Source organism: Entelurus aequoreus, linkage group LG28 (genome assembly GCF_033978785.1).
Source record: "Entelurus aequoreus isolate RoL-2023_Sb linkage group LG28, RoL_Eaeq_v1.1, whole genome shotgun sequence".
NCBI classification, from domain to species: Eukaryota; Metazoa; Chordata; class Actinopteri; order Syngnathiformes; family Syngnathidae; genus Entelurus; species Entelurus aequoreus.
Window position 1 is genome coordinate 23,815,518 of NC_084758.1, and position 20,419 is coordinate 23,835,936.

Consider the following 20,419-nt stretch of genomic DNA (forward strand, 5'->3'; position numbering starts at 1 on the left):
GACACAAAATACATACATACAGGTTGACCAAAACCATGAGGACACAAAATACATACATGTTGACCTTGTAGTTGACCAAAACCATGAGGACATAAAATACATACATGTTGACCAAAACCATGAGGACACATAATACATACATGTTGACCTTGTAGTTGACCAAAACCATGAGGACAAATTAAATACATGTTGACCTTGTAGTTGACCAAAACCATGACACAAAATACATACATGTTGACCTTGTAGTTTGCCAAAATTATGAGGACAAATTAAATACATGTTGACCTTGTAGTTGACCTGACCCCAAATAAAACCATGACACAAATTAAATACATATTGACCTTGTAGTTGACCTGACCAGACCCCAAATAAAACCATGAGGACACAACTTAAATACATGTTGACCTTGTAGTTTACCTGACCCCAAATAAAACCATGACATAAATTAAATACATGTTGACCTTGTAGTTGACCTGACCAGACCCCAAATAAAACCATGAGGACACAAATTAGATACATGTTGACCTTGTAGTTAACCTGACCCCAAATAAAACCATGACACAAATAAATACATGTTGACCTTGTAGTTGACCTGACCCCAAGTAAAACCATTACACAAATTAAATACATGTTGACCTTGTAGTTGACCTGACCAGACCCCAAATGAAACCACGAGGACATAAATGAAATACATGTTGACCTTGTAGTTGACCTGACCCCAAATAAAACCATGACACAAACTAAATACATGTTGACCTTGTAGTTGACCTGACCCCAAATAAAACCATGACACAAATTAAATACATATTGACCTTTTAGTTGACCTGACCCCAAATAAAACCATGACACAAATTAAATACATATTGACCTTGTAGTTAACTTGACCCCAAATAAAACCATGACACAAATTAAATACATATTGACCTTGTAGTTGACCTGACCCCAAATAAAACCATGACACAAATTAAATACATGTTGATCTTGTAGTTGACCTGACCCCAAATAAAACCATGAGGACACAAATTAGATACATGTTGACCTTGTAGTTGACCTGACCCCAAATAAAACCATGACACATTAAATACATGTTGACCTTGTAGTTGACCTGACCCCAAATAAAACCATGACACAAATAAATACATATTGACCTTGTAGTTGACCTGACCCCAAGTAAAACCATTACACAAATTAAATACATGTTGACCTTGTAGTTGACCTGACCCCAAATAAAACCATGACACAAATTAAATACATGTTGACCTTGTAATTGACCTGACCCCAAATAAAACCATGACACAAATTAAATACATGTTGACCTTGTAGTTGACCTGACCTGACCCCAAATAAAACCATGACACAAATTAAATACATGTTGACCTTGTAGTTGACCTGATCAGACCCCAAATAAAACCATGAGGACATAAATTAAATACATGTTGACCTTGTAGTTGACCTGACCCCAAATAAAACCATGACACAAATTAAATACATGTTGACCTTGTAGTTGACCTGATCAGACCCCAAATAAAACCATGACATAAATTAAATACATGTTGACCTTGTAGTTGACCTGACCCCAAATAAAACCATGACACAAATTAAATACATGTTGACCTTATAGTTGACCTGACCCCAAATAAAACCACAAGGACATAAATTAAATACATATTGACTTTGTAGTGGACCTGACCCCAAATAAAACCATGACACAAATAAATACATGTTGACCTTGTCGTTGACCTGACCCCAAATAAAACCATGACACAATTTAAATACATATTGACCTTGTAGTTGACCTGACCCCAAATAAAACCATGACACAAATAAATACATGTTGACCTTATAGTTGACCTGACCCCAAATAAAACCACAGGGACATAAATTAAATATATGTTGACCTTGTAGTTGACCTGACCCCAAATAAAACCATGACACAATTTAAATACATATTGACCTTGTAGTTGACCTGACCCCAAATAAAACCACAAGGACATAAATTAAATACATATTGACTTTGTAGTGGACCTGACCCCAAATAAAACCATGACACAAATAAATACATGTTGACCTTGTCGTTGACCTGACCCCAAATAAAACCATGACACAATTTAAATACATATTGACCTTGTAGTTGACCTGACCCCAAATAAAACCATGACACAAATAAATACATGTTGACCTTATAGTTGACCTGACCCCAAATAAAACCACAAGGACATAAATTAAATATATGTTGACCTTGTAGTTGACCTGACCCCAAATAAAACCATGACACAATTTAAATATATGTTGACCTTGTAGTTGACCTGACCCCAAATAAAACCATGACACAATTTAAATACATATTGACCTTGTAGTTGACCTGACCCCAAATAAAACCCATCCATCTATCCATTTTCTACCACTTGTCCCTTTTGGGGTCGCGGGGGGTGCTGGAGCCTATCTCAGCTGTATTCGGGCGGAAGGCGGAGTACACCCTGGACAAGTCGCTACCTCATCACAGGGCCAACGCAGACAGACAGAAAACATTCACACTCACATTCAAATTTCAATAGGGTTGTATTAAAAACACTTTGAGTAGTTTCTTGTAATAAATAATATTGAGTTAAGTAAAACTGCAGTTGTATTAAATATTTTCTGTCAAAATTAAAATACCTCAATTAAGCGCTTTGACACACATCGTTTCCCAGACGATGTTGAGGGCCATTCATGTTGTAAATAACATGTCACTATCTTACACCTGTGCTAAAGTGGGTTTATCCCAAATAATGTATTCATGATTAAATGTTATTTTGTAAAAATCCTTATTAACCATTTCTTTTTTTCCACTAGGCAAAACTCAACAGCTACAAGCAGAACAGACTAACTTCCAATTAGGGCTGCAACAACTAATCGATTATAAAAATTAGTGCCCGATTAATTTAGTCATCGATTCGTTGGATCTATGCTATGCACAGAGACAATTTTTATTTTTTTTATTTTTTTTTATAAACCTTTATTTATAAACTGCAACATGTACAAACAGCTGAGAAACAATAATCAAAATAAGTATGGTGCAAATATGCTGTTTTTTTTCCAATTAAATACTGGAAAGGATAGAAATTTAGTTGTCTCTTATCCGATTATTAATCGATTAATCCAAGTAATAATCGATTATCAAATTAATAGTTAGTTGCAGCCCTTCTTCCAATCGAGACAAAGTTGCTGAATGCAGTAGAAGACGACGTTCAGATAAATTAGAGACATCAGAGAAGCGATCGTCTGACAATATAGACAAACTAACATCAAGCGATGAGGTGGAGACAGGCCTAGTTACACTGATCCTTACACCCACCCACCCACTTCCCCATCCTGGAAACGCCCCCCTCCCCCTGGAGAGACACCACCTTAGCTAACAAACTTTCTGGGGGAACCACTGCATATTGACTTTATAGATAACCAGACCCCAAACACATATTGACTTTGACCAAAGCCACACAACATTGACCTTGTAGATAAATGGGTTATACTTTTATAGTGCTTTAATAATAATAATAATCATTTTGATTTAGTATAGCGCTTTTCAAAGCACTCAAAGACGCTTTACAGGAGAAAAAAATTAATATGAAACAGTTTAAAGTAATATAAAATACAGGAAATATAAAAAGCAGTACATTGTAAAATACATAATACAGGACAATTACAAGACACAGAACACTAATCACTAATCATTGGTTAAAAGCAGATCTGAAAAGGTGTGTTTTGAGAAGGCTTTTGAAGGTGGGAAGGTCTGGGCAGTCACGGATGGGTTTGGGAAGAGTGTTCCAGAGCGATGGAGAAGGCTCTGTCACCCCAGCTCCGGAGCTTGGTTCTGAGAGGAGGTTGCGTGAAGGGGTATGGCGGTGAAGCAGGTTGGTGAGGTAGCAGGGGGCCTGGTTGTGGAGGGCTTTGTGGGTGAGGAGGAGGAGGATTTTAAAGTGGATCCGGTGAGGAACGGGGAGCCAGTGCTTTTCTACCTTCAAGGAACTCCATTTCCACATTCACACTGATGGCGGGAGCTGCCATGCAAGGCCCTGACCGCGACCCATCAGGAGCAAGGGGGAAGTGTCTTGCTCAAGGACACAACGCGGTTGGTAGAAGGTGGGGATCGAACCAGGAATCCTCACCCAACCGCGCCACGCCGTCCCCAAAATGACAAAAACCAAACACTGACTTTGTAGAGGACAAAGACAAAAATATTGAATTCTATAAAGCAGCAACACACACCACCACAATATAAAGCAGCAACACACACCACCACAATATAAAGCAGCAACACACACCACCACAATATAAAGCAGCAACACACACCACCACAATATATAGCAGCAACTGTCACACCCCGCCTCAGGTGAAGGTAATGCAACCATTGTAAACCGGACTTCCAAACCAAGGACGGCAAAGCACGCAGTTGTAAACACTTTGCATTTATTTCAACCCCAACGTGTCAAAAGGTGAACAACAACAACAACATACAAACCAAGCACCAACATCCCCGCAGATGTTTGGTGATGCATGGAGACCTGAGCTCCTGGTTACTTTTTGTAAATACACCTGAAATAAAACCATCACAAGTCTAAAAGTATTCACAGCTTTTGACAACCATAGTTGGGTCTAATCAGTGAGGGCAGGTGTGTTCACCTGCATCAAACACTCAGCCCCACCTTGACTCTCTTAGCCAGCAGGTGAGAGCCATGGTGAGTGACAGCTTGTCATTTGTTTGTTAACTGCATGTTTGTCACCGACTCAGGTGATTGAATGTGTGTTGTTTGTTCATGTTGTGTTGCTAACACATGTGCAGTGCGGGGCCAAACTGTCACAGCAACACAAACAAAGCAGCAAAAGCACACAATATAAAGCAGCAAAAGCACACAATATAAAGCAGCAAAAGCACACAATATAAAGCAGCAAAAGCACACAATAGAAAGCGTCAGAAAGCAAGTGAAAAAGACAAAAGTATTACTCACTGCGAACAAGAACGGTCCAGTCCGCCTCAGTGTCCAAAGAATAATGATGAAGCACTGAAGGAGGGACTAATTAAACCGGGAACAGGTGTGCTGACGGGACATGGAGCAGAAAGTAAAGGTGCCTTTTGACAGAGACCAAACAGGAAACGGTGACAAAACAAAAGCACCAAGACAGGAAGTGATTTCAAACACAGGAAACCCCAAACATAACCAAACTGTCCGTAGCACTTCTGACACATGTCTATATATACATACTGTGTATATATATATATATATATATCGGAGTGTTGCTGGTTACTGGGGTTCAATTCCCACCTTCTACCTTCCTAGTCACGTCCGTTGTGTCCTTGGGCAAGACACTTCACCCTTTGCCTCTGATGGCTGCTGGTTAGCGCCTCGCATGGCAGCTCCCGCCATCAGTGTATGAATGTGTGTGTGAATGTGGAAATACTGTCAAAGTGCTTTGAGTACCTTGAAGGTAGAAAAGCGCTATACAAGTATAACCCATTTATCATATATATACATACTGTGTATATATATAGATGTACTCATATACATACATACTGTATATATATATATATATATATATATATATATATATATATATATATATATATATATATATATATATATATATATATATATATATATATATATGTATATATATATATATATATATATATATATATATATATATATTTAAATATATAGATGTACTCATACATATATATACATACTGTATATATATATAGATGTACTCATATACATATACTGTATATACATAGTGTGAATATATATATATAGATGTACTCATATACATATATACATACTGTATATATATAGACGTACTCATATACATATATATACATACTGTATATATATATATATATAGATGTACTCATATACATATACTGTATATACATAGTGTGTATATATATATAGATGTACTCATATACATATATACATACTGTATATATATATATAGATGTACTCATATACATATACTGTATATACATACTGTGTGTATATATAGATGTACTCATATACATATATATATACACATACTGTATATATATATATATAGATGTACTGATATACATATGTAGAAATACAGATGTACTGATGTAAATATATAGATATATAGATTTACTGATATCCATATATAGATGTACTGATATAGATATACAGATGTACTGATATACATATATAGATGTACTGATATCCATATATAGATATATAGATGTACTGATATAGATATATAAATATATAGATTTATTGATATACATATTAAGGTATATAGATGTACTGATATCCATATATAGATATATAGATGTACTGATATAGATATATAAATATATAGATTTATTGATATACATATTAAGGTATATAGATGTACTGATATACATATATAGACTTACAGATATACATATTAAGGTATATAGATGTACTGATATACATATATAGATGTACTGATATATATAGATGTACTGATATACATATATACAAATGTACTGATATACTGTACATATATAGATACAAATGTACTGATATAGACATATATACATATATAGATGTACTGATAGACATAAATATGTATACATGTAGTGATGTACATATATAGATGTATTGATACAGACATGTAGCTGTGGATTGATGACACAATGAATCAACAAGCTGACAATCGAACACATACAGGCGTGTTTAATGTACACAGAATATAAGAAAAGTACACAATGAAAGTACAAATCAGAAGACAGAATCCAACATGTCAAACAAAGCATAACAATATGACTTTTATTTTGACAGTAAAATATATCAAATGGCCTATTTGTACATTGTAAAGTCATATAGTCGATACCAGCTGCATCCATTTTTCATGGCAGCAGATGGATGAAGCCATCTTGTCACAAAGTACCAAGTCTGGACCTGAACTTGGATTTGAGGCCAAACCTGCTGATCTGGACATCCTTCATGTTAGCTGCTGTCCATGTTTATATATTATGATAACGTTTTAACATTTATCCATGAAACTCTGGTGAAGCTGGTGATGGCGTGTTTGACGGAGAAGCAGAGTTGAAGTACATACTGTACATTATTACAGTACTTCATAAAACTTCTATTTTTCATACATTTGTTTAGCTATAGAATTTTGCCAGTTGTAATATTCCTCAGCAAATCCACTTTACAACCGTTCTGTTACAAAATGAAAGAGGCTCCGCCCCCCTTCCTTCTTTCTTTGTGGACACGCCTACTTTGGTCATGTTCACATTCATAACGTGTCTTCATGAAGAACGACAGATGTTTATCTTCATCTCAGGACAAAAGTAAACACTCTGAAAGTGAACGTCTCCAAAACACACTTAAAAGTACTTCATCAGCTCATCAGTAGGAGTACATCAAGTACATGAGTACAACACAAGTACCTTGCTAAAAATAACACTCATCATTAAAGTGCAGTATATTCACACATTTGTTACGTAACATTAAAGTACAACATGTTATAACTAAATGTATGTTTAATTTACATTCTCTTTTTACTTCATAATATCAACATGTATTTACATTCAGATATTTAATGGTCACACATTCTGTTATTTATTACTTTTATTGTTATTTATTCTTTGAAATGAAGCATTCCTTCATTCATTATTCTCAACATGCATATATAAGTATTAAATTGTTTGTATTGTACACAGTGCTCATTTTCTACCTTTAAGTACTTATTACTATGGTTACTGTTAATAAGCAGGTGCCTTGCCCAATGACACATCGGCAGGGACTTGGATGGCAGAAGCGGGGATCGAACCTGGAACCTTCGAGTTGCTCCACTACCCGAGCCACGCTATTACTTTCCCCATTAGCGTAGTATTACTACTATTATTACTAGTATTACTATTAAAATGTGTTTTTTCTTCAATCTTCATCTTGGGAGTTCTCGTCCTGCAGTGAAAATGCAAAGAAAAATCACCAAAAAAAATCCACCTTGTTTGTTATTTGTCAACGAAAACAAAGAAAAAAAAGTTGTATTTGTTGGTGTAAGAATATAAAGAAGAGATTTAAAAAATTTTTAAATTAAAAACAGTTAGAAACTTATTTTATTTCGGAGACAAACGTGCTGACTGGACAACTTTGGTTTTGTTAGAACAAACATTAAAATAGAAGACGGACATTATTTACAGTATTTCTTTTTCTACAGTGACGTGAAAGTAAACGATGTAACAACGTGGACTGGAGTACTACCAAAGTACAGTAGTACCACTAAAGAGAGACAAGTGGACTGCTATATATGTGTGTGTGTGTGTGTGTGTGTGTGTGTGTGTGTGTGTGTGTGTGTGTGTGTGTGTGTGTGTGTGTGTATATATGTATATATGAAATACATATACACACGCACATTCTGTATATACACACACACACATATATATATATATATATATATATATATATATATATATATATATATATATATATATATATACACACGAACATACTGTGTATATACACACACACACACACATACATATATATATATATATATATATATATATATATATATATATATATATATATATATATATATATATATATATATATATATATATATATACATACATATATATATATGTGTGTCTGTATATATATACACACACACAGTCGTGGTCAAAAGTTTACATACACGTGTAAAGAACATAATGTCATGGCTGTCTTGAGTTTCCAATCATTTCTACAACTCTTATTTTTTGTGATAGAGTGATCGGAGCACATACTTGTTGGTCAGAAAAAACATTCATGAAGTTTGGTTCTTTTATGAATTTATTATGAGTCTACTGAAAATGTGAGCAAATCTGCTGGGTCAAAAGTATACATACAGCAATGTTAATATTTGGTTACATGTCCCTTGGCAAATTTCACTGCAATAAAGCGCTTTTGGTAGCCATCCACAAGCTTCTGGCAAGCTTCCGGTTGAATTTTTGACCACTCCTCTTGACAAAATTAGTGCAGTTCAGCTAAATGTGTTGGTTTTCTGACATGGACTTGTTTCTTCAGCATTGTCCACACGTTTAAGTCAGGACTTTGGGAAGGTCATTCTAAAACCTTAATTCTAGCCTGATTTAGCCATTCCTTTACCACTTTTGACATTTGTTTGGGGATTAAAGGCCTCACCTTTTGTATGAATATCTTTGACTGGCCTTTTGAAAAACAGCAGAGCACTTTTGTAATACAGAAGATCTTTGACTGGCATTTTGAAAAACAGCAGAGCACTTTTGTCATACAGAGGATCTTTGACTAGCCTTTTGAAAAACAGCCGAACACTTTTGTAGTATAGAGGATCTTTGACTGGCATTTTGAAAAACAGCAGAGCACTTTTGTCATATAGAGGATCTTTGACTAGCATTTTGAAGAACTGCAAGGAAGAGAGGCAGTGATCTCTGATTACCATGGAAACAAGAGATCTACAACTGAACTGAATCTGTTGTTATTGATGTGTTTTAAAGTTGTTTTTCCAAGACAATTCCAATTAAGGAGCCTGCAGATGAATTAATTTCTATTCTATTACCTCCTTGCTGACGTCCCCGACACTGTTCTCCTCGCTCACAAACCTCAGCTCTCTTGCGTATATTTCGGTAAACACAGGACTTTTCTCTACCTGCCTGTCTCACCTGTCCATCAGGCTGGCGTCGCAGTGAGCCTGATGCCCACGAGAGCTTGTCTGCTCGCCTCGGTGCTGCACGTCGGCTGGGAGATGAGCTCAGGGACGGTATTGTGGTTTCCTCCCTGGGGAGACAATAGCGGCACGTGTGCACACACACACACACACATGCATGCAAATGTGGGGAGCAAAGACTCCATCCTGTCGGAGCAAGAACATCTTCCTGCAGAGAGGCTGGCTCTTGTTTCTGTCTCCCTTTCTGTTGGGAGTGCATTCCATATTGATGTGGCATAGAAGGAGAATGAGTTAATGTATATAAAATGTGCTACAAAATGTATAAATACTTCAACTTGAACTTGTAGTTAATTTTATTTCATCGTTTCAATGATAACTAGAGATGTCCGATAATATCCGCCTAGCCAATAAATGTGTTAAAATGTAATATCGGAAACTATTGGTATCGTTTTTTTTATTATCTGTATCGGTTGTTTTTTTTTTTTTTTTTTTTTTTTTTATTAAATCAACATAAAAAACACAAGATACACTTACAATTAGTGCACCAACCCAAAAAACCTCCCTCCCCCATTTACACTCATTCACACAAAAGGGTTGTTTCTTTCTGTTATTAATATTCTGGTTCCTACATTATACATCAATATATATCAATACAGTCTGCAAGGGATACAGTCCGTAAGCACACATGATTGTGCGTGCTGCTGGTCCACTAATAGTACTAACCTTTAACAGTTAATTTTACTCATTTTCATTATTACTAGTTTCTATGTAACTGTTTTTATATTGTTTTACTAAATGGTTTTAATTTATTTATCTTATTTTATTTTTTTTTAAAGACCTTATCTTCACCATACCTGGTTGTCCAAATTAGGCATAATAATGTGTTAATTCCACGACTGCATATATCGGTATCGGTTGATATCGGTATTGGTAATTAAAGAGTTGGACAATATCGGAATACCGGCAAAAAGCCATTATCGGACATGCCTAGTTAATGTATATAAAATGTGTTACAAAATGTATAAATACTTCACCTTGAACTTGTAGTTAATTTTATTTCATCGTTTCAAGGATAACTGAAGGACATTATAATAAATAATTCGGGTAAAACATTTATTTTCATTACATTAATCGTGTTTTTTAATAAAACAGAAAACAATTTGTCTTACCTTGTTTTACGAGATGTCCATGTGGACAATTCTTCTCTGGTTACTCCGTGTTTCCGTCTAGTTTTAAAGTCTGTCAGACACGTTTGGTGTTTTTTGCTTCCTGTAGCTTTTTAGGTCAACTCTTTCGTCTTTGTTGTTTTTTTAACTGTGCTTGAAAAGTAGTCTTTTAATACGTGAACGTTCCCAACTGACAGTGAACATTCACATTTCCTGCTTCACAACTCAAAAGCCGCGCTCGGACTTCATTGGTCGATCACCCGGAGGAGGCGGGCACATATTCCCAAACCAGGAAGTAGACCTTCGACAAACGCAATTATTAGATGGTTATAATTTCATAGCGTGCGGAGGGAAGTGAACTGCATTGTCCAAATATGTTGTTTATTTTGGTTGTCGCGGGGTTGTGGAGCCACGCCGGAGCGTTAGAAAACGGTTTGGCGAGGACGCCGACGATGGGCTGGCTACACTGGGAAAGGTTCATGTGCAACATCGACTGTGAAAAAGACCCGGATAATTGCATTAGGTAAAGACACCCGGAAGTGTAGGACTACGGACAAAAGGTGTTTCCGCCCGGTTTCGAACCGGGGACCTTTCGCGTGTGAGGCGAACGTGATAACCACTACACTACGGAAACCTTGTGTTAGGTGGTCAGGGGACATTGACTGAGATTTCAGGCCCGTGGCGGCTCGAATTGTTACCCGTACACGCTCAACGCTTGTCAAGCTTCATATGGAGGTGAGCGGAAGTCATGTTTTGGTTCTTTTTATTCGGTAAATGTGTATTTCTCTGCTTGCATGCTACATAAAAAAGAATGACCAGTTATATACTGACAATGCTCAGGAACTGCCATCAGTTTCCGTAGTGTAGTGGTTATCACGTTCGCCTCACACGCGAAAGGTCCCCGGTTCGAAACCGGGCGGAAACACGTTTTTGTTTGGTACATCTAAAATAAGATCAATTATAATGTTCCTCATTTTCATTCGTGTGTGTTTACTTGATGCACTTTTCCCGGTTTCGTTCTGTTACGACTTTAAAACATATCCTCTCCGATGCAACCCAAACAATAAGCAATTTGCTACCGCTTGTCCCATACCATTTAAAAATACACCCTCAGAGACAAAAAAAATGTCGACCTTGATTCTCTGTCAATCTGCCCTGGCAGTAATACGTGGTTTCCGTAGTGTAGTGGTTATCACGTTCGCCTCACACGCGAAAGGTCCCCGGTTCGAAACCGGGCGGAAACACGTTTTTGTTTGGTATAAGTCGGGGTTCGGCAACCCGCGGCTCTAGAGCCGCATTCGAGTATTTGGCGAGCGCCGTTTTGTCTTATTAATTTTGGCGGTCCTTGAACTCACCGTAGTTTGTTTACATGTATAACTTTCTTCGACTTTCTAGGACGTGTTTTATGCCACTTCTTTTTCTGTCTCATTTTGTCCACCAAACTTTTAACGTTGTGCGTGAATGCACAAAGGTGAGTTTTGTTGATGTTATTGACTTGTGTGGAGTGCTAATCAGACATATTTGGCCACTGCATGACTGCAAGCTAACCGATGCAAACAACATGCTATTTAGGCTAGCTATATGTACATATTGCATCATTATGCCTCATTTGTAGCTATATTTGAGGTCATTTAGTTTCCCTTAAGTCCTCCTAATTAAATTTATATCTCATGACACACTATCTGTATGTCATATGGCTTTTAATTTTTTGAGGCTCCAGACAGATTTGTTTTTGTATTTTTGGTCCCAATATGGCTCTTTCAACATTTTGGGTTGCCGACCCCTGGTATAAGTACATGTAAAATTAGATCAATTATAATGTTCCTCATTTTCATTCGTGTGTGTTCACTTGATGCACTTTTCCCGGTTTCGTTCTGTTACGACTATAAAACATATCCTCTCCGATGCAACCCAAACAATAAGCATCTATCAATTTGCTACCGCTTGTCCCATACCAATTAAAAATCCACCCTTAGGGACAAAAAAAACTGTTGACCTTGATTTTCTGTTAAACTGCCATTGCCATGATACATGGTTTCCGTAGTGTAGTGGTTATCACGTTCGCCTCACACGCGAAAGGTCCCCGGTTCGAAACCGGGCGGAAACATATTTTTGTTTGGTATAAGTAAATCTAAAATAAGATCAATTATAATGTTCCTCATTTTCATTCGTGTGTGTTTACTTGATGCACTTTTCCCGGTTTCGTTCTGTCACGACTATAAAACATATCCTCTCCGATGCAACCCATACAATAAGCATCTATCAATTTGCTACCGCTTGTCCCATACCATTTAAAAATCCACCCTTAGGGACCAAAAAAACTCTTGACCTTGATTTTCTGTTAAACTGCTATTGCTATGATACATGGTTTCCGTAGTGTAGTGGTTATCACGTTCGCCTCACACGCGAAAGGTCCCCGGTTCGAAACCGGGCGGAAACACGTTTTTGTTTGGTAAAAGTACATCTAAAATTAGATAAATTCTAACGTTCCTCATTTTCATTCGTGTGTGTTTACTTGATGCACTTTTCCCGGTTTCGTTCTGTTACGACTATAAAACATATCCTCTACGATGCAACCCAAACAATAAGCATCCATCCATCCATCCACCTTCTTCCGCTTATCCGAGGTCGGGTCGCGGGGGCAGCAGCCTAAGCAGGGACTTCCCTCTCCCCAGCCACTTTGTCCAGCTCTTCCCGGGGGATTCCGAGGCGTTCCCAGGTCAGCTGGGAGACATAGTCTTCCCAACGTGTCCTGGGTCTTCCCCCTGGCCTCCTACCGGTCGGACGTGCCCTAAACACCTCCCTAGGGAGGCGTTCGGGTGGCATCCTGACCAGATGCCCGAACCACCTCATCTGGCTCCTCTCGATGTGGAGGAGCAGCGGCTTTACTTTGAGCTCCCCCCGGATGACAGAGCTTCTCACCCTATCTCTAAGGGAGAGCCCCGCCACCCGGCGGAGGAAACTCATTTCGGCCGCTTGTACCCGTGATCTTGTCCTTTTGGTCATGACCCAAAGCTCATGACCATGGGTGAGGATGGGAACGTAGATCGACCGGTAAATTGAGAGCTTTGCCTTCCGGCTCAGCTCCTTCTTCACCACAACGAATCGATACAGCGTCCGCATTACTGAAGACGGCGCACGATCCACTCTTCCCTCACTCGTGAACAAGACTCCGAGGTACTTGAACTCCTCCACTTGGGGCAGGGTCTCCTCCGCAACCCGGAGATGGCACTTCACCTTTTTCCGGGCGAGAACCATGGACTCGGACTTGGAGGTGCTGATTCTCATCCCAGTCGCTTCACACTCAGCTGCGAACCGATCCAGTGAGAGCTGAAGATCCTGGCCAGATGAAGCCATCAGGACCACATCATCTGCAAAAAGCAGAGACCTAATCCTGCAGCCACCAAACCAGACTGCGCCTAGAAATTCTGTCCATAAAAGTTATGAACAGAATCGGTGACAAAGGGCAGCCTTGGCGGAGTCCAACCCTCAATAAGCATCCATCCAAACACTACTTGAGATTATTGTTTACAAGGCGGTAAACCGTTAATTATACACTTGGAATAAAATATTGCGCCGGATGTCCTGATATATCTTCTACTGCCTTAGTGAGCGACTTTTCATGCGGATGGCGGATGTGATGGTGGAAGAGGGTTGGAGAGAGGCCGGATATCAGTACATTTGCATCGACGACTGCTGGATGCATCCCAGTCGGGACGAACAGGGCCGCCTGCAAGCAGACCCCGCCAGATTCCCTGGCGGCATCAAGAAACTGGCCGACTACGTAAGTACTTTGCTTTCAAAAGGTGACTATGCTGTAAAAGGGGCTTTTTTTGCATGACACGTTTAGTTGTATTTGGATCACATTTGGGTGGGTAGTTGATGTACTTTCTGGTAGTGCAACATCGCCCTCTCCTGGAGGACTTGCAAATAACAGCATTTTTTTTGTTTCCAGGTGCACTCCAAGGGTCTGAAGTTGGGCATTTATGCAGATGTTGGCAAAAGTACCTGTGAAGGATACCCAGGCAGTCTGGGTCACTATGACACCGACGCTCAGACTTTTGCAGAGTGGGAAGTGGACCTGCTGAAATTTGACGCCTGCTACATTGACTGGACTTTGCTTGGGCAAGGCATGTGTAATAATAATACAGTATAGTAGTAATATGAGTGCTACATGTACTGTTTCTTTGGGTTCAGGCTATGTGAACATGTCCAGAGCCCTGAACAGAACCGGAAGACCCATTCTCTACTCTTGCGAGTGGCCTCTACATGAAAGGCAATTCCAAAAGGTAAGATTAACGTTTGTATGAGTGAGCAGATTAAAATAGTCTTTGTGCGTGCAGCCCAACTACACTGCCATTAGAGAGACGTGTAACCAGTGGCGCAACCATCCAGATGTTTATGACTCATGGAGCAGCATCAAGGCCATCTTGGACTGGACGGCAACTAATCAGGCTGAGCTCGTCCCCTCAGCCGGTCCTGGGGGCTGGAATGACCCAGATATGGTATTGCGTCTTTTGTGGGTGAGTGAAGTGAAGACCCCCTTATGACACGCAGTCTGTTGTCTCTAGCTGGTGATAGGGAACTTTGGCCTGAGCCCGGACCAGCAGGAGTCTCAGATGGCACTCTGGGCCATCATGGCTGCGCCGCTCCTCATGTCCAACGACCTGCGAGCCATCTGTCCGCGCTCCAAGCGGCTGTTGCAGAACCGCCACATCATCGACATAAGCCAGGACGCACTGGGCAAACAGGGGTACCGCACAGCCAAGGTGGAGGGAATTGAAGTGTGGGAGAGGCCTCTGTCCAATGGCAGGCTGGCCGTGGCTGTACTTAACAGACAGGAGATCGGAGGTCCACGAACATTCTCTTTGCAAGCAGCCCCCGCCTGGAAAATGTGCAGGCCGCAGTGTGGGGTCACCCAGATCCTGCCTTGGTATGAGGAGATTGGCTTTAAGACTGAACACCAAGTCAGTGTTAACCCTTCAGGGACTGCTCTCCTGATTATCACACCCAGCAGCCAGGCAAAGTTTAGAACTGATGAGATGCATTGGTTGGAAAACGTGGACGTTCTATAGCCAGGCATGTGATTTGAACTTAATGCATAGTCTAGAGCAAAGAGTACAAGATCAAGGGTGATGGGTCAAATGCAGAGAATAATTTCGCCACACCTAGTGTGTGACAATCATTGGTACTTTAACTTTAACCATTCTATTAGCTAACTTCCTTTATCTAATTAGCCATTTGTGATTTATAGCATGGTATAACAACTATCAGTCATGTTTATGTTTCAAAATGATTCAACTATTCAATGTCAAAATATAAACAGTAGAAACGTCAGCTAATCTCTTGTAAAACACCAATGAAAATGAAATGTAGCATTTAGACAGGCTATACTGTAGCAAAAGTCATCACGTGTGTGTTCTTAAATGTGTATTCCATGTCTTACATGGCGAGAGCAGTTTTGATTTGGGCTTACATGGTAAACAACTCAAATGAATGTTTTATGCGGACGCATACATTTGTTCACGTGTGGCCAAGTAGACGCATTGTGTGAAAAATCTAAGGAAGAGAATCCCTCGGCCGTCTTCTAGTTTTTTAATATATATATATCGCACGCTTTAATATTCTCTCCTCTTTTCTCGTCATTTGTGATGTGCACGCCTGTTGTAATTTCCCTTCCTGGTTCGATGTCCTGCCCTATCTTGCCTCTGATTGGCCTGTCCATACTATTTTGCCCTAATCTTAGCCAATCATGACTCATAGTAAACCCACCAACCAATTATGGATTTTCGTATACGTAAAGCAACCAATCATCATCGTTTCCCTTATATTTTGTCCCCTGTCCGTGGAGTTGCTTCGCTACGTAGCTTCGATTTTTAAGTTAATTTTTTATGGAAAACCGTAGTTTTTAACACTGGATTATCAAAAACCGTACTATTACGAGAAAACGGTAGTTGTTGGCTGGTATGGCAAAGAGACGGATCAAGATTTTAACACACATTGTAGGTAGAAAAAAACATTTTTTAAATATTTTTACAGAGATGGATTTCCGACGAGACGGAAAAAATCACATGCCTGTATAGTCCGTAGGTACTTTTTATTTCACGTAAGCGTACACATTGGGTTATTAGGATTACTAAAGAGTGGTTTTCTTTGCAGGTGTACCAGTGAAGAGGCATTGTAAATTTGAACACGTTTATTGAAAACGACGAAGAACCACAGCTTAGAACTGGATGACCTGGCCCTGTTAAAAGAAAAAAAACAATTGTTGAAAAGGCAGCACAAGCAATAAAACAAGTTACACTTAAGTCTCTGCAATCACATGCCATTTAAAAAAGGAAATTGTGTGCATAGTCTGCTGGAAATACTTCTATCGGACTCAAACCACCAAAGTCTTGTTGACATCTGGACACTTAAGATGTGCTTTATTTACACGTTTATTTTTAAAACCCTGGATAATTCAACTTTCACTTCCACTTTTCTTGTGACCTCTATACTTCAATTGTGTCATTGTGCAAATAAGTGATTAAAGGCTTTTTAGAAAATGCATGTTAATAACTAGGGCTGTGAATCTTTGGGGACCTCGATATTTGTTTATGATTCAGTTGTATATCGTTATTGTATATAAACATATATTATACCTTTATTAATATGTATTTGGGGCTCCTTTTTTGGCTGCTGACATCCGCGGTATAGTAATTTCTGGTTTTCAGATGTGTTGGCACAAAGCATAGATGGAAGACTAGATACGTGAGCACTGTAGGAGCTTGCTAAACAACGTCCCTTACTTAGGGAGCAGGCATCCTTGTTTTCATTTTTGTGCCTTCTAAAACCACAGAATGCTTAGACACTTTTGATGGTCACTGTAAATTTGCTGCTCAAAGAGCCGTGTCGTATCTACATTCTACCTTTTCATATTTATGGCTGACATTGTTCTCTCTGCTGACTTAATCTAACATTCACCGTAAATTTTAGATATGAAGGTTTTTTTAACTGTTATTGTTTTTAACTTATTTGTCCTGTATAGCACCTTGTGCACCATTGTGATGTTGGAAGGTGCTATACAAATAAACCTTGATTGATTAATCTACTCACCATTTCCTCTTAGCTGGGTACTTTGTGCTAAGGCGGTTCCAAATAAACTTCTGTTAAGGTGTACAAAGTATTCTTCCGTTTCATTACTTTACATTTCAACTTGCTTGGCGTTGCAATTAGCATAGCTTGTTCTCTCCTACTTCATGCATCTCTACCCTAGAGCTGAATTTTAGAAAAGTCTACTACTTTAACATACAAAAACAAATCAGTATTTACATTTGTGTCCATTGATTCAGAAATATATACTTCTGGTTGCGACACAACAAAAGAGAACACTTTCTGTTATATTATCCTCTCTCTGAACTTGACTCTTATTAATCTACTTGGTAAATTAATCTTGGTAACAAATTACTTTCTGATGTACCACAGTTCCATTTATACTTTGCTTACTAAGCACTTTTTTATTTTGTTGTTTCAAGCTTGCCATTACTAGTGTGTAACAGGTTTAGCCTGATGCTTCAGTCATATTTGTAACAAAGAATTCAGTTTAATTGTCACAATGGGAGCAGCTCCACACTGTATAAAGACACGATTAGCTGCTAGCCGCCTGTTAATCGGGGGAACAAAAATAAAGTGTCAGCTAGAGGGGATCGGCTTTTGAAAAGTTATCGCCAATGGCCAATTGAGGACCTCACGAAAATCACTCGATGCTAATATGTGGTCGATCGATTGGCACATTACTAGTGCTGACTTGTAGGATTATATAAAACTAATGCAACAGGTCTTTTTCACAGCAGACTAATGGCTCCTTGTCTTCCGATTCACCACAGTCATTCTAACTGCACATAAAACACTTCATTGGTAGAAACACTTGCCTTTCTCTTCTTGTCACCACCCAACTCAAAGTGCTTGCATCTTTTGATGGCCAGCATTCTCTTAGATCTGCAGTTGGGCTCCACGCACTCAAGCCTCAACACGATCTTCTTTGTTGTTTTAGCCTTGAAACAGAAAGTACGTTTTAAACAAAGCAGAACTTTACATGTTGAAGATGCGCATGAACTTAGTGGAACTTACCTTTTTACGGAAGATGGGCTTTGTTTGGCCACCGTAGCCGCTCTGCTTGCGGTCGTATCTCCTCTTGCCTAGAGGATAGTTTCAGATCAGCAACAAAGGTCTAAACATTGACGACCGCCACAAGTATAATCGATAATTAATTTACTACCATCTGTTCTTAATAATTTTGACAAAATAATAGAATAATAAATGATAAAATATGTTACTGCATACGTCAGCAGACTAATTAGGAGCCTTTGTTTGTTTACTTACTACTAAAAGACAGGTTGTCTAGTATGTTCACTATTTTTTAAGGACTTACCTCCAATAAGAAACATATGTTTAATGTACCCTAAGATTTTTTGTTAAAATAAAGCCAATAATGCAATTTTTTGTGGTCCCCTTTATTTAGAAAAGTACCTAAATAATTTTAGTACCGGTACCAAAATATTGGTATCGTTACAACACTAGTAGGCATACAAATATGAAATACATAAATAAACTATGTGTCAATAAAAAAAAAGGGTTCAAGATGTTCATAATTCTTGTTCTGTGTACTTTGTGAACACTTGTAGTTTGAACAGTCTCTTAAACTGAATAATATTGGTGCTTTGTTTGATTTATTAGGTAAATCCGTTCCATAATTGCATTCCACATACTGATATACTAAAGGTTTAAAGTGTTGTACGTGCACACAAATGTTTTAAATTAGATATTCCTCTAAGGTTATATTTCTCCTCTTTTTTTGAGAAGAATTGTCGTACATTCTTGGCTAGCAGCTTTTAGTTTGCTTTGTACATCACTTTAGCTGTTTGCAAATGCACCAAACGTTAAATTTCAATAATTGTGATTTAATAAATAAAGGGTTCGTATGTACTCTATATCCAACATTATGTATTATTGTAGTTTATCTTTTTTGTAACAGTGAATGAAGCGCACATTTGTAGTTTCCCCATATTTCTACACAATAACTCAGATATGGAGAATATGAAGAGATTTTTGGTCTAGATCAGGGGTCGGCAACCCGCGGCTCTAGAGCCGCATCTTTAGCGCCGCCCTAGTGGCTCTCTGAAGCTTTTTAAAAAATGTATGAAAAATGAAAAAAGATGAGGGGAAAAAATTTTTTTGTTTTGTTTTAATATGGTTTCTGTAGGAGGACAAACATGACACAAACCTCCCTAATTGTTATAAATCACACTGTTTGTATTAAACATGCTTCACTGATTTGAGTATTTGGCGAGCGCCGTTTTGTCCTACTAATTTTGGCGGTCCTTGAACTCACCCAGTTTGTTTACATGTAGAACTTTCTCCGACTTTCTAGGACGTGTTTTATGCCACTTCTTTTTCTGTCTCATTTTGTCCACCAAACTTTTAACGTTGTGCGTGAATGCACAAAGGTGAGTTTTGTTGATGTTATTGACTTGTGTGGAGTGCTAATCAGACATATTTGGTCACTGCATGACTGCAAGCTAATCGATGCTAACATGCTACTTAGTCTAGCTATATGTACATATTGC

The 20,419-nt window shown here is 38.5% G+C and overlaps 2 protein-coding genes and 5 non-coding genes across 7 annotated transcripts in view; 5 read left to right on the forward strand and 2 right to left on the reverse strand.

Moving 5' to 3' along the window:
• The first annotated feature begins 11,088 nt into the window (after positions 1 to 11,088).
• Positions 11,089 to 18,169, forward strand: gla (galactosidase, alpha). The gene is made up of 6 exons (XM_062040005.1): positions 11,089 to 11,337; positions 14,424 to 14,598; positions 14,770 to 14,944; positions 15,012 to 15,103; positions 15,158 to 15,319; positions 15,386 to 18,169. The coding sequence occupies exons 1-6, from the start codon at positions 11,189 to 11,191 to the stop codon at positions 15,887 to 15,889; spliced, it is 1,257 nt and encodes a 418-aa protein (XP_061895989.1). The 5' UTR covers positions 11,089 to 11,188; the 3' UTR covers positions 15,890 to 18,169.
• On the reverse strand, positions 11,376 to 11,448 carry trnav-cac (transfer RNA valine (anticodon CAC)). Its single transcript has one exon. It is a non-coding gene; the product is annotated as a tRNA-Val (tRNA).
• Positions 11,667 to 11,739, forward strand: trnav-cac (transfer RNA valine (anticodon CAC)). The gene has a single exon. It is a non-coding gene; the product is annotated as a tRNA-Val (tRNA).
• Positions 11,986 to 12,058, forward strand: trnav-cac (transfer RNA valine (anticodon CAC)). The gene has a single exon. It is a non-coding gene; the product is annotated as a tRNA-Val (tRNA).
• On the forward strand, positions 12,849 to 12,921 carry trnav-cac (transfer RNA valine (anticodon CAC)). The gene has a single exon. It is a non-coding gene; the product is annotated as a tRNA-Val (tRNA).
• On the forward strand, positions 13,182 to 13,254 carry trnav-cac (transfer RNA valine (anticodon CAC)). Its single transcript has one exon. It is a non-coding gene; the product is annotated as a tRNA-Val (tRNA).
• The window catches only part of rpl36a (ribosomal protein L36A), a 6,116-nt gene continuing 2,689 nt past the window's right edge, over positions 16,993 to 20,419 (reverse strand). Inside the window, exons 3-5 of the mRNA XM_062040006.1 lie at positions 18,924 to 18,991; positions 18,725 to 18,847; positions 16,993 to 17,058 (exon numbers count right to left, since the gene is read on the reverse strand). Coding sequence (XP_061895990.1) covers positions 17,038 to 17,058; positions 18,725 to 18,847; positions 18,924 to 18,991 — 212 coding nt within the window. The 3' untranslated portion in view covers positions 16,993 to 17,037. The remainder of the gene's footprint in view (positions 17,059 to 18,724; positions 18,848 to 18,923; positions 18,992 to 20,419) is intronic.